General features: G+C 39.6%; 1 protein-coding gene across 3 annotated transcripts in view; it reads right to left on the bottom strand.

Moving 5' to 3' along the window:
- The window catches only part of LOC126419845 (sarcalumenin-like), a 78800-nt gene extending 66915 nt beyond the window's left edge, over window positions 1-11885 (bottom strand). The window contains exons 1-3 of one of the 3 annotated variants that reach the window (XM_050087097.1): window positions 11726-11743; window positions 11505-11623; window positions 6519-6630 (exon numbers count right to left, since the gene is read on the bottom strand). In XM_050087097.1, coding sequence (XP_049943054.1) covers window positions 6519-6630; window positions 11505-11619 — 227 coding nt within the window. In that variant the 5' untranslated portion in view covers window positions 11620-11623; window positions 11726-11743. Of the gene's footprint in view, window positions 1-6518; window positions 6631-8614; window positions 8637-11504 lie in introns of those variants that run through there. The other 2 variants (XM_050087098.1, XM_050087099.1) reach the window with 2 other exon arrangements.
- Window positions 11886-12261: the final 376 nt, after the last annotated feature.

Here is a 12261-nt window from a genome sequence, read left to right as displayed (position 1 = left end):
AACATTCCTCTTGGCTCTTAATACAGAATATGAGGAGGAAGAGCAAACCACATGTTTTCAGAGCGCAGCATTTTCTTTCTGGCAGTCAGATTTAACAAAAAATTTGTACATTGTGTTTTACGAAACTATGGAGCCTAGTCCATCCGAATGTTTATTAGAGCATTGTGTAAAAATCTGGTGTAAATCACTAAAGAACTTATCAAGATTTTTGGTAATAACTTTAAACCATGCCTTGTCTTTATACAGTACTACAGATATCATTATATAATGTAGCTTATTAGTTATTTCCAAAACTATTGGATACTGTATGAATGTTTTATGTGATCTTTACGTAAAATGATACACGTGTAAGCACACTGCTTCAGGATGAAGGCATATCTTAACCTAAACATTAACAACTGCCTCGATTAAGCAGTTATTCACATCTGAAGAAAATTATTTTTGGCTTTTACAAACTTTGCACGTAGTTAAACGGAATAAAAAATAATTAACATTTTCAAAGCTGCTAGGATTTAATTGATATTGCACCGCCATATCACAAGTTCATTGCTGACATAATTACAACAAATTTCAAGTCCCAACAACTCCAGTCAGCAATGCTGAATTCATTGTTTCATGTACTTCATTACAATGTTCAACATATAACACCTGATGTTTCTACGGGAATTGTACAGCTGGTGCAACATTATTGTCTGCCACTGGTGTAACATTACTGTTGACCACTGTGACACCACTACCCAGAAGAAGGCTGTTATAAGGAATGCTCTCTGATGAATCCATGTCAGTAGCCAGGGACAGTCTGAGTCAATTATGATGCAATTGGTGGAGTATGCGGTAAGTGTGCTATCACTTCCACTAAAGTGTTTATACTTTGGACTCTATTTGTGATAGGCAGAACTTTGATACAGTCTAGACAGGATTTTCTTATGGAATAGGGAGTTAAGATAGCTTAGACTGTTTCTGAGGCACATCCTGTATGTATCCCTAGTTGCACACGAATCGCAGTGAGCCCCCACTGGCTGTGTGTGTAGATTGTTTTTTTTACAAAAGTGGCCAGAATTCGAGACCTGTAACATGCACAAGTCCGACTTTGAATGTTTTTGTAATTAGGTAAGAGAGTAGCTTTATCAACCATGGAGGAAACACAACAATTACTAATGCAAACTGCACAGGGTAACCACAAGCTGATGGCAATGCAAGCATTAGTGAGTGTAACAGGCGTGTCTTCTGTGGCACCCATGTTCATGACTTTTCCACCATTTAATGAACAAAGTGAAGAGTGGCACACACAATGCCGAAGACTGCAGTTATATTTTATGGCCTTCCAACCTTACACCACTGAAAGACAAATGGCAATACTCTTGTCAGGAAATTGTGGAACTGTATAATCTAATACTCAAACTAGAACTGTTCATGAATCCGGCAGAACTTGACCTGCTTGAAGTCTTTTCTTTATTGAAAGAATGTTTTACAATGCAGAAACATGTTGTTACAACAGAGTTAGAATTTTGGCAGCATGAAAAGGGATACAACCAATCTTATGCAGATTGAGCTTCTGACTTACAATGATTAAGTAGAATTGCAACATTAAATTTCTGTGTGGGCAGTACTACACAGACACACTAATCAGGGACATTAATGTGTGTCTTGCCCCTAACTCTGAAGTGAGGAACCATACATTGGAGAAATCAGATCACTCTCAGATGGAAACAATGTGAATGGCTCAAGCCTATGAAACTGCTCACAAAAGCCCAGAGTTTGTTTATGATGGATGAAGATGCCATGGCCATTGTGCAGGACACCACTTCTCCAGCCCAGATGACCCCATAAACAACTACACCCACAGCAATGGGTCATGCCAGCAGCAGCAGCAGCATCATCATCATCATCATCATCATCATCATCATCATCATCATCATCATCATCATCTTGTCCAACTGTAAATACTGCTTGTTACCACACAAGCAGTAGGTACTGGGAGATGAAAAAGCTTGCACAGGATAGAGTAGCATGGAGAGCTGCATCAAACCAGTCTCAGGACTGAAGACCATAACAACAATAACAACAACCACACACACAGTGTGTCCCTCTATTGGCACACAACATGGCACAGCTGCAGCAAAAATGGACACTTGCAAGAAGTATGTTGTAGCAGTTATGATGCAAATACACTCTGTGGAAGTGAACCCAATTAGTGACAAATCTACCTATGTGCAGACTTCTAATAATGCAACTCAGCAAACGACTTAAATCAAACATATGCAAACACTTGTTGAAGTTGCTCTTTGACACCAGTGCTTCTGTGACCTTGCAAAGATAATACACTTAAGTTTAGGGCCAATGCCTTTGCAAGCAGCCAAGACAAATATTCAGGCCTACAGACACATTACACACCCTTGTCAGACAAGTTTGCATTTTTACTCACAAACTTTTTGAATTTAAAGTTCACGAAACAGCATACACTATGCAATCAGGACCACCGTACACTGCCTTAAAGGCTAAAGTTAGTTCTGTTCAAATTTTTTAATCCACATTAGAGAATGCAACTAATTTCCAAGTTCACATCACTCATAAGGAGATGGCTGCCCTGCACTTTTTTAAAGTTCATCCAGTGCCCCTGGCTCTAAAACACCCATAAAACATACAGGAACAGGCTCGCTAATGAATATTTGTTAATGCCTATTCCCCATGATCAATGGGCCACTCCACTAGTAACAGGACATAAACCCAATGGAACCTGAAGACTTTGTGGTGATTTTAATATAATGATGAACATACAAGCTGAATTGGAAACCACCGACCCACAACACAGTTTTTGCAATGTTAGGCCAAGGCACCTTATTCAGAAAAATTGACCTCTCAGAAGCATTTTATTAAAATTCCTTTGGATTCCATCACAAGCTTACCCAGGGATCAATACATCATATGGTCTCTCCTGTTGTAATCTGTTATCTTCCAAAACCTCTCCAGCTCCTGCAATACTCCAGTTTCAGGGATCAAGTACTACAAGATACTATACACTGTGCTGCATACCTTCATGATATCCTGTTTACAAGTGAAACTCCAGAGGACCATCTCCATAAACTTGAGTTCTTGCTCTAAAGGCTGGCAGCAAAAGGTCTAAAATACAACCAGCACAAGTATTACTTCATCAATTGGCTTCGACATATTTGGAGTTCAACCTTGCAGCCAATCAAGATTGTATATCATTTGCAACCCACAAGGGAATGACATCCGGCAATTGCTCCTAATGACCTCTGTTGTGTTCTACAAACGTACAAAGCCACCCCGACTGAAGGCCGCACCGATCGAAGAGCAACTTCATAGCCACCTTCACCATACCCACTGTGACGTGATGCATCTACCACCACTGCACGTTATTGCGGCCTCGTCCTTCCAGGTGGGTGGCCCCAGTGAAGACCGTTGATGTTCAGACACGATCCAATCTGGATCCATGAAATGATATCCTTCCACCAGTCCATGACATATACCGTGGCCCCTGCCCATGAACTTTGGTGGTGCCACCAAATTCATCCTGGTCAGTAGCCACTCGTTTCTCCATGCTGGTGGACCCCTCTCGTCCCATGGCAGTGCCTACACTTTCCAGCAAGCCTCACCGGGCCTCAGCCTTCTGCAGCAACATCTGTTGACACTGATCCACAGCCTTTCCCAGTGATGGTTACTCCAGACTGTACACCACGTGCATTTTCATCCCCAATGGCCACTACTAGGAATGGGGGGGGGGGGGGGGCAGGTGAAATGACCTGATGTTGTTATGGGAACTGAATAGCTAGTGGAACTTTACTGCTGACCACTGCTGCACCATTATGCAGAGGGCAATAGTCATCAGGAGTGCCCTCTGAGGCTAGAATCCAGCATATAAGCTAGTCCAGGGAATGTCTGAACCAACTGTAGGCCTAATGCTATCTGTGGACTGCATGGTGAGTGTGCTACGGTGTTTAGGTTGTGGTCTCTGTTTGGCATAAGCGGTAGTTTGATATGGTGCAGACAGGCCTTTGCTTTGGAATATGGACTTATAACAGCTTGCAGTGCTTCCAAAGAGCATCCTTTAAATATCTCGTTATGAATGAATCAGAGCAACCTGCCATTCACAGTGTGCATAAGTCGACTTTTACAAAATCAGGCAACTTCTTCAGACATATTTTGTAAAGAAATGGACGACAGAAAAATTATTGGCCACTACATTAATCACATTTTGATACTTTCACAGAAAGGACACCAAAATCAAAATTTGTGTTTTAGAGATTTTCCAGTAGCATAGTTGATTATAAAATTTTTGGTGTCACTGTACATTTTGTATTTATGGGCTGATAATACTGTGATTACATTTGTAAGAACATTCGCAAGTCACTAATTTACTGAGAGGCAGACAGACTACACACAACAAATTATGACATTTTGAGAGTGTGTTACACTCTATATCTTGTTAAAATATGAGGATATTTTGTCACAACCAAATTTTTAAATAATTTTGAAAAGAGAGTGCTCTGGGCATTGCTCAATTATTTTCATTTACATTATGTCTTTGTTATGCACAAAAATCTGTGATATAATGAAAAGTTTTGAGATTCTAACTCTTATTGCCTCAGGAACAATGGCTTGTCAAACTTTAGGATCCTGCGCATTCCTCATTCTGAAGAGAGAGGGCTGTGTGATACCAGCTCTAGTACTAACACTGTGCCAGGAGAAGATGAAACAACTTTTAGGCATGTCAGGAGGCATGGACACTACAGCCTGAATCACCAACACTGACCCACTTACCATGCTAACATTGAGACAGCTGAGCCAGGACTGTGCTACTCGTGTTGCGCATCTGTACAGGGCACATTCCTCTTCTCTTGCTCCTCACCTTCTAACAGTAGGCATCTTGTAGTGTGACTACTTTACCTACACCAAGTTACTAATGAAGCTAAGACTTCGCAGAAGTTCATGTAGGTCCCTTCACACATCCCGTATGTGATGTCGTCCGAAGAATGAGGTGCCAAGCAAGGTTGGTACCTCGTGATGAAACCTAAGTAAGCATAGTCACTGCCAGACGCACCGACGAATGAGCCGAGTTGACATGCACACGACCAGAAGAATTTCCATACACCACTGCATCAGCATGCTTGATTTATCTGAACATAGTACTGCTCAGCCCAGTCAGCAATCATCACTGAAGGTGGCAGCTTTCTCTCTACAGAGCCAGGCAGTGCGATAGTTGTATCAAACAGAACTCTGCACAAATGTTTATTGTCAATTTCACTCTGTGAGAAGAGACTAGTATCTTGTTCTGTATCAACTGATTCATTAATATTCAGCGATAGTAGGTACACACTGTACAATCGCAACAAAACTGAAGATGATATAGCTGAGACGCTATGTCTCATGACATAGAATGACCCCGGGCTGTCTTCATGAGGTTGTAGTGCAGATTAGGCTCCTTGCTGTTTGAACTCAAACTGTTCACAAATTGACTATGCTCTTTCAAGGAACTGTCCTGGCTGTCATCTTAAGCAATTTAGGGAAATCGTGAAACTTAACTGGAATGACCAGGTGAGGATTTGAGCTGCAACCTTCTCAGAGTCAAGTCCATTATCTCACCAATGTGTCACCCACTTCTTTCTTTCACTCCCTCTTTTTAATTACTATTTATGAAAGGTTTAATTAAAAAACTGCTCTATGTCTTAATGCCGGAAATCAATTAACATTCATCAAACCCAGCAATGGAAACATGTTCCGGCAAGCTGTAACTGCAGATGTAACTTCTGTTGGCTTTGAATGATGCCTAGCATATTTCGTTGTCAATTATCAAATTACTTTTATACCATGGATAAAACAGTCTTCAGCAAAATCTGACATATCATAGACACACTGTCAGAGATGACTGCTTTTGATCAGTAATAAAACAAGTACAATATAAACTTTAATTCTGAAAGCTATGCCAGCAAATATACTACATTAAGTAACACTACCATCTATATGATAAGAAAGTGTATTAGAATAATGGTGTTAATACTTAAAATGGAAGGCCACTGCATCAAATAAACCTGTGTCACTTTATAAACATATGCAAAATATATTATAAAATCAAAATTGCATTCTATTAACAATTATTCATAATAAAAGTCCTTAAGGAATTTATCTTTTAACTATAAATGTTAAACATCACTCACAAATAGAGAGTGACCTGTTACGTGGATGACTGTGCAGCTGATTTCAATAAAACAGAGGTTCCACTTAGCATCCATCAAACAGATGACAGGCATTTTAGTTCTTCCAGCAACATACTTTCAATAAATGAATTTCATTAATCCTGCCACCGAATACCAAGCAATGTGCAGAAAAAGGTGTAGTAACTATATGCAAATAAGAAAGACAGCAAACAGTAAGAGGCTTTCTATTTATGAACAATAAACTCTACAACTACATGAACATATAGACAAGATATAAATAAGATGATAGCATATCTAATGAATGAAAAGAAGGTTGTGCATGCAGAACTAAATGTAACACACCAATTTATGAAGGATGATTTTCCTGCTGAATGATTTCCTATTAAAAGGACAATAATTTTTTTTCTTGGAGCTAATAATTTTAGACCAAACTGCTCTGCTATTTTAATTAATCCTGCAACAACAGAAATAAATAATTCTTTAACACACAATGTTTTCTCATGCACACACATCTCAATTACAGTAATATTTACTGCTGCTGTTAATAATCTATCAGCAGTGTAACAATGCTCTTCATGAATTAGTTAAAAGTGTGAAGGAAATGAGTCATTTACTAATAATGGATGCAAAGAAAATCACAGAAATAGGTGTTCCAAATGCACTAAACTTTCTACAGATAAATAAAATTATATAAATAAACAACAACTGTGTAGAATATCCAAACTAAATGTTTTTGAGCCATGCCTCGAATAGGATCAAAGTAACAATCAATTGTTTCAAATTGTTGACAGAGAGACAAAAAAAAGAATGAAAACTTTGCTAGCTTTTGGACCAATCTTTTAAAGACCGAGATGAAGAGGGACAAAGAGGTTGGAAGTAGGAAGAAGGAAGAGGGATTGGAGACAGGTAGCTAACATCTCAGAGAGGCAGCAGATGCTCGGGACAGGAATGTGGGATGGAGAGGCTGCATGTCCATGGGCCAGGAAACGACGACACATGGGCCCTGGAGCTCGTGAGTTCATTTAGTGTATTATAATGACAACAAGCAGGTATTGATTGGGTGGTGGTGATAGGACAGAGGAAAGGGAGACTGTCAGATCAAACGTGTGGTTGCAGTGGGTTACTAGAGATTAAAGGTAGGACGATTACAGAAATGGCAGATGTGTTGCAAGAATAGCTTCCATCGTTCAGTCGGCATAGTTTTCCTTCGAAATAGTTCATAAAAGCTGATGCTTGAGGTGACGCCGAGGAGAGGTGGTTTACAGACATATGGGTTGTGAAGCAAACAATGGCCTTGAGCATGTTGTGCTCAACAGTGTGCTCTGCCACTGGGTGGTCAACACTGCTCTCGTGCAGTTTGGCAGTGCCCATTCATTTTGGTGGGCAGCTAGTTACGGGTCAATGCTGACATCAAATGCTATGCAGAAATTGCAGAAGAGCTGGTATATGACATGGCTGAATTCACAGGTGGACAGGGCTCTTAACAGGATAAGCCTACGACAGTGCTACATTAGAGTAGGCACGTCTTCCGCCTGTGTCTTCCACAGGGATATTACACCTTTGCAAACAATGCGGAGTGGTATAGGGATGACCAGGATGTCGTGTAAGCTGGGTACGCAGCAGAATACCACTTTAGCAAGGGTGGGAAGGATTGTGGGTATGATGTTCCTAATTTCCAGGCATCATGATAGTCTTAAGCCCTGATGACAGCAGGAGGAAAGATTACGGCTAAATAGCTCGGAATGTTTTGAGGGTGGAGACAGAAATTGGCAATGCCTTTAAAAGGCATCATCCCAGCATTTGCAGGAGCAATTTAAAGGAAATAAGGGAAAATCTAAACCTGGATGGCTGGACACGGATTTGAGCTGTCTCCTCTCCAGAATGTGAATCCAATGTGCTAACAACTATGGCAGGTAGAGGTGTGTGTGTGTGTGTGTGTGTGTGTGTGTGTGTGTGTGTGAGAGAGAGAGAGAGAGAGAGAGAGAGAGAGAGAGAGAGAGAGAATGGGGGCAAGGAAAAGTCTTGGTTGTGGTGACAAATTGATCAGTAGCTTGCTCCAATGTCTACTTTCACCATCGGCAATTATTGATCCACATTTAACGCATGTCATTATGATGACATATGAACTTTGTGATTGGTTCATCTAATATTGGTATTACACTCTGTGTATGTATGTATATTGTACATCAACCATGAAAAATTTCATGAGGAACCATTACATAACACTAATGTTCATGTTTATTTGTAACTGAGAAAAATCAGGAAAAGCTATAAGCCAGATCTCTCCCAACTGTTTTTACTCCAAAACGTTTTATATGGGTACAAGGCACAGAGGAGAAAATTTTATACATGGTGTTCAATAATTAAAGATGAGTTATCCCAGAACGTTATTCTGTGTGACATTATTGAATGAAAATATGTAAAATATTTCAACTTACTGATCATCTACATCCATACTCGGCAAACCACTGTGAAGTGCATGCTACAGGGAATGTCGCACTGTACCAGTTATTAGGGTTTTTTTCCTGTTCCATTCTAGCATGGAGCACATGAAGAATGATTGATTGAATGCCTCTGTGTGTGCTGTAATTGATCTGATCTTTTCCTCACAATCCCTATGTGAACTATGCACAGGTGGTTGTCGTATATTCCTAGAGCCATCACTTAAAGCCAGTTCTTGAAACTCTGTTAATACACTTTCTCGGGATAGTTTATGTCTATATTCAAGAGTCTGCCAGTACAGTTTCTTCAGCATCACTGTAACACTCTCCAATAGGTTAAACAATCCTCTAACAATTCGTGCTGCCCTTCTCTGTATATGTTCAATGTCCTCTGTTAGACATGGGTCCCCACACTTAAGCAATGTCCTAGAATGGGTCACATGACTAATTTGTGGTCTTCCCATGATTTGAAATGATTTAAAGAGCAAATGTGGCTGAACTGTGTTGTTTAAGGTGTCCCAAAATTTGCTTTTTCCAGTTAAAATTTCCATCGATAAGGACATCAAAGAATTTCGAAATGTCCACCTTATTATTTCCTCATCATGTGTTATGCTTCTCATTGGTGTAGTACCCCTAGATGTGTAGAACTGAATATGTCGAGTCTTTTAAAAACTGAGGGTTAGACCATTCACAAAAAACCAGTCAATGTTACTTTTAAAAAAAATTGTTTACCACTTCTTCAGTTTCTGTGTGTATGCTGGTATAGATTACAATGCTAGTGTCATCTGCAAAAAGAACTAATTCTGCTTACTGTACATTAGGCAGAAGATCTTTTACGTGTATGACACACAACAGTGAACCTAAGACAAAGCCTTGGAGGCCCCATGCGTGATTTCTCCCCAGTCAGAATTATGCCTCTGGATTATACTGGTTGAATTACTAAATACAACTTTCTTCATTCTTTTGTTTAGATATGACATTATCCATTAGATGGCTAACCCATCAATTCCATAAAACTTCAATTTACCTTATTCTAACACAGCCTCTAGGTTGCATACTGGAGTGCATATAGCATGCAGCAATGTTTACACTCGTGCTTTTGCACAAAACATTGCGAGTTTGCTAAGGCTGGCAGTGGCTCAAAGTCTTCAATGAAGCATCAACGAACTGAGCACACAAAAATAAGTTTACAGACCTCACAAAACCCTGTTCTATTCTAAGAGTTTCCGGATATGAAAGGAATTATTTGCTCACTTTTACCCTAACAGCATATCCTAGGCTACAGAAGTTTATTATGTGAGCAGCACAACCAAATATTTCCATTAAACTAAAAACGTATCCATCATGAACTTCCCATTTACATCAGGAACTATTTCACACAACAAATAATACATTTCTCTCTTCTCTTTCTTTATTTTTGAAAATGGCATGTTTTAAGTTGAGGGTTTTCATTTAAAAGTAATGAAACACCAGCATTTCAATATGCTAACACTTATGAACATGGAGCCCAAGGAAAAGAATGCAAACTATATTGTGACAGAAAATTCCACATTTAATTTTAGCTACTGGAGCATTGACTGGGAAAACATTTTACTGATCATAGTAATAGAATGCTCATCTCTGTACAGACTGAAGTACTGCTGTGTAGTGCATCTTCATTTTGGTATTAAAACACTAGTCCTACATTAATCCAAACTCCAAACAAAAATTTTGTTTAACAATAGTGTGTGTCATGTAAGCCTTGGAATCAGAAGCAATCTTTACGGAATGTTCACATATCTCAAAAGGTAGTGCATAGAGTCACTAACAGCTGAAGTTTAGGCAAGTGAGCATGTTAGAATTAACTTGTTCCCACAACTTGAGGGATCAGTTGTTAGGGCATCCTGAGGTATGGAGGAATTGCTAATTTGGTAAAGGAAATGGTGAGAGAGAGAGGGAGGAGGGAAAAAACTGTAAAGGGAGACCTAGGGTTGAATACAGTAAGCAGGTGTGATAGTTACACCATGGTGGAAAGACTTGAATAGGCTAGATTAACATGGGCAGCTGTATCAAACCAATCTTCAGAATGAAGACAAGGCACAGAAATCACACATCTGTTTCTGCCAGACTGCAGAACGAAACAACTGCATTAGTCCTTACACATTCACCAAATTTTGTTTTGACAGCACAGGTACAGATAGAACTCAGCCAAACTGTGAATGATAATTCACTTCTAGTCTTCATACCTAACTTTATTATTAATATATTTCCTTAAATTACAAATCTATCAGTCTAACATTCTTATGGTGTTTGGTCAACACGCCTACGTGCCATCAGCTTTTAAACATATGTTGTTTTTATCCAGAGCGAACCAATTGTGAGTTTTTAATTCAAATTCTTCCACAGCGGAAAGAAACTATTTTTTTGGTTAAATAACGGCGACAGCGCAGACATCACAGGGACCCAATCCAAATGGTGTTTGAAAAGGAGGTCTTTCCTTGTGACGTTCGGCAAGCTATGAACTGGACTTTAAGAAATGGTTGTGAGCCCTCAAATATTTTCTATTTGAATTGGTGGACAAATGTTATGAGGGAAAGAAACATGTATACAACGTGAAATGCACCCAGTCAGTGACGTACCAACGACACCGTTCAGTTATCTCTGAAAATGTGCGTACGAAAACCTGTCATCAGCTTGGATGCAGAAAAATTCAACACATTAGGAATGAATCATATTTAAGCATAAGCTAGGGCATCACTCATTCATTTTTCACTCAAAAACTAACCCTCTGAACACGCTCTTCCTGCTCTCAAACTTTGGCGCTACTTCTCGTAGGCCAAATGCCTTTCTCTACACTATGCAAGAAATCTCTTTTGTAGGAGACATAGCTGACTGCCATATATCTTACCTTTGTCAGGGTCGGTATATAGATTATGACATTCTCTCAAAATTCGTTCGTTTATCGGCAAAGTTGCCTGATCGACAGGATTTGCAGACTGCCTCAACTTTGTTGTTACTGGCATGGTTCTATCAAACAGAAATTGCGGACAATTATTACGCAGAATTATGATCCTGTTCACTTCTACGCTCAGTTTACTCGAATAACGCGTAACTAAGTTCAAAACTAACAGTCGACAGTACTGTGGTTAAATGACAACGCCTACACTCAAAAGGCTTAAACAAACTAAAACACCGCTATCTCGCATCATAAACGAATTTCCGCAGAACCTGCAGCAAAGATAAAGTGAACACGTGTGAAATGTCAAAGTTACACATGTACACTGTAGCAGTTTATTTTAATGAAACTGACTCGTCTTGTACAATAACCACGACCGTACAATTCAAATTAACATTATTTTTATATAATTATAGCCCAAATTTTCCAATTATTTGAAAATACAGGATCAGTCATACTGCTATTACGGAGTAGGGAGTGTCTCCCGCCAGTAACGTCTTTACGTCTGGCTGCGTTTACGTCCCGGACCGGAAACTGGCATCACGTGACTACCTTCTATACGCGTCTGTCTGCAATGATAGACGAACAGCTAACACGGAACTCTAAGCCTAAGTACAGGATAACCTGGTGAAAGTAGCCCGAGTAAGTATGAAGGAAATACAGTGAAATTACAGAAACAAAGAGCTGAAATGGACTTACCATTTATTTA

This window comes from Schistocerca serialis, chromosome 9 (assembly GCF_023864345.2).
Source record: "Schistocerca serialis cubense isolate TAMUIC-IGC-003099 chromosome 9, iqSchSeri2.2, whole genome shotgun sequence".
Lineage (NCBI taxonomy): Eukaryota > Metazoa > Arthropoda > Insecta > Orthoptera > Acrididae > Schistocerca > Schistocerca serialis.
Note: the sequence above shows the minus strand (reverse complement) of the source record. Positions and strands in the feature narration are given on the sequence as shown.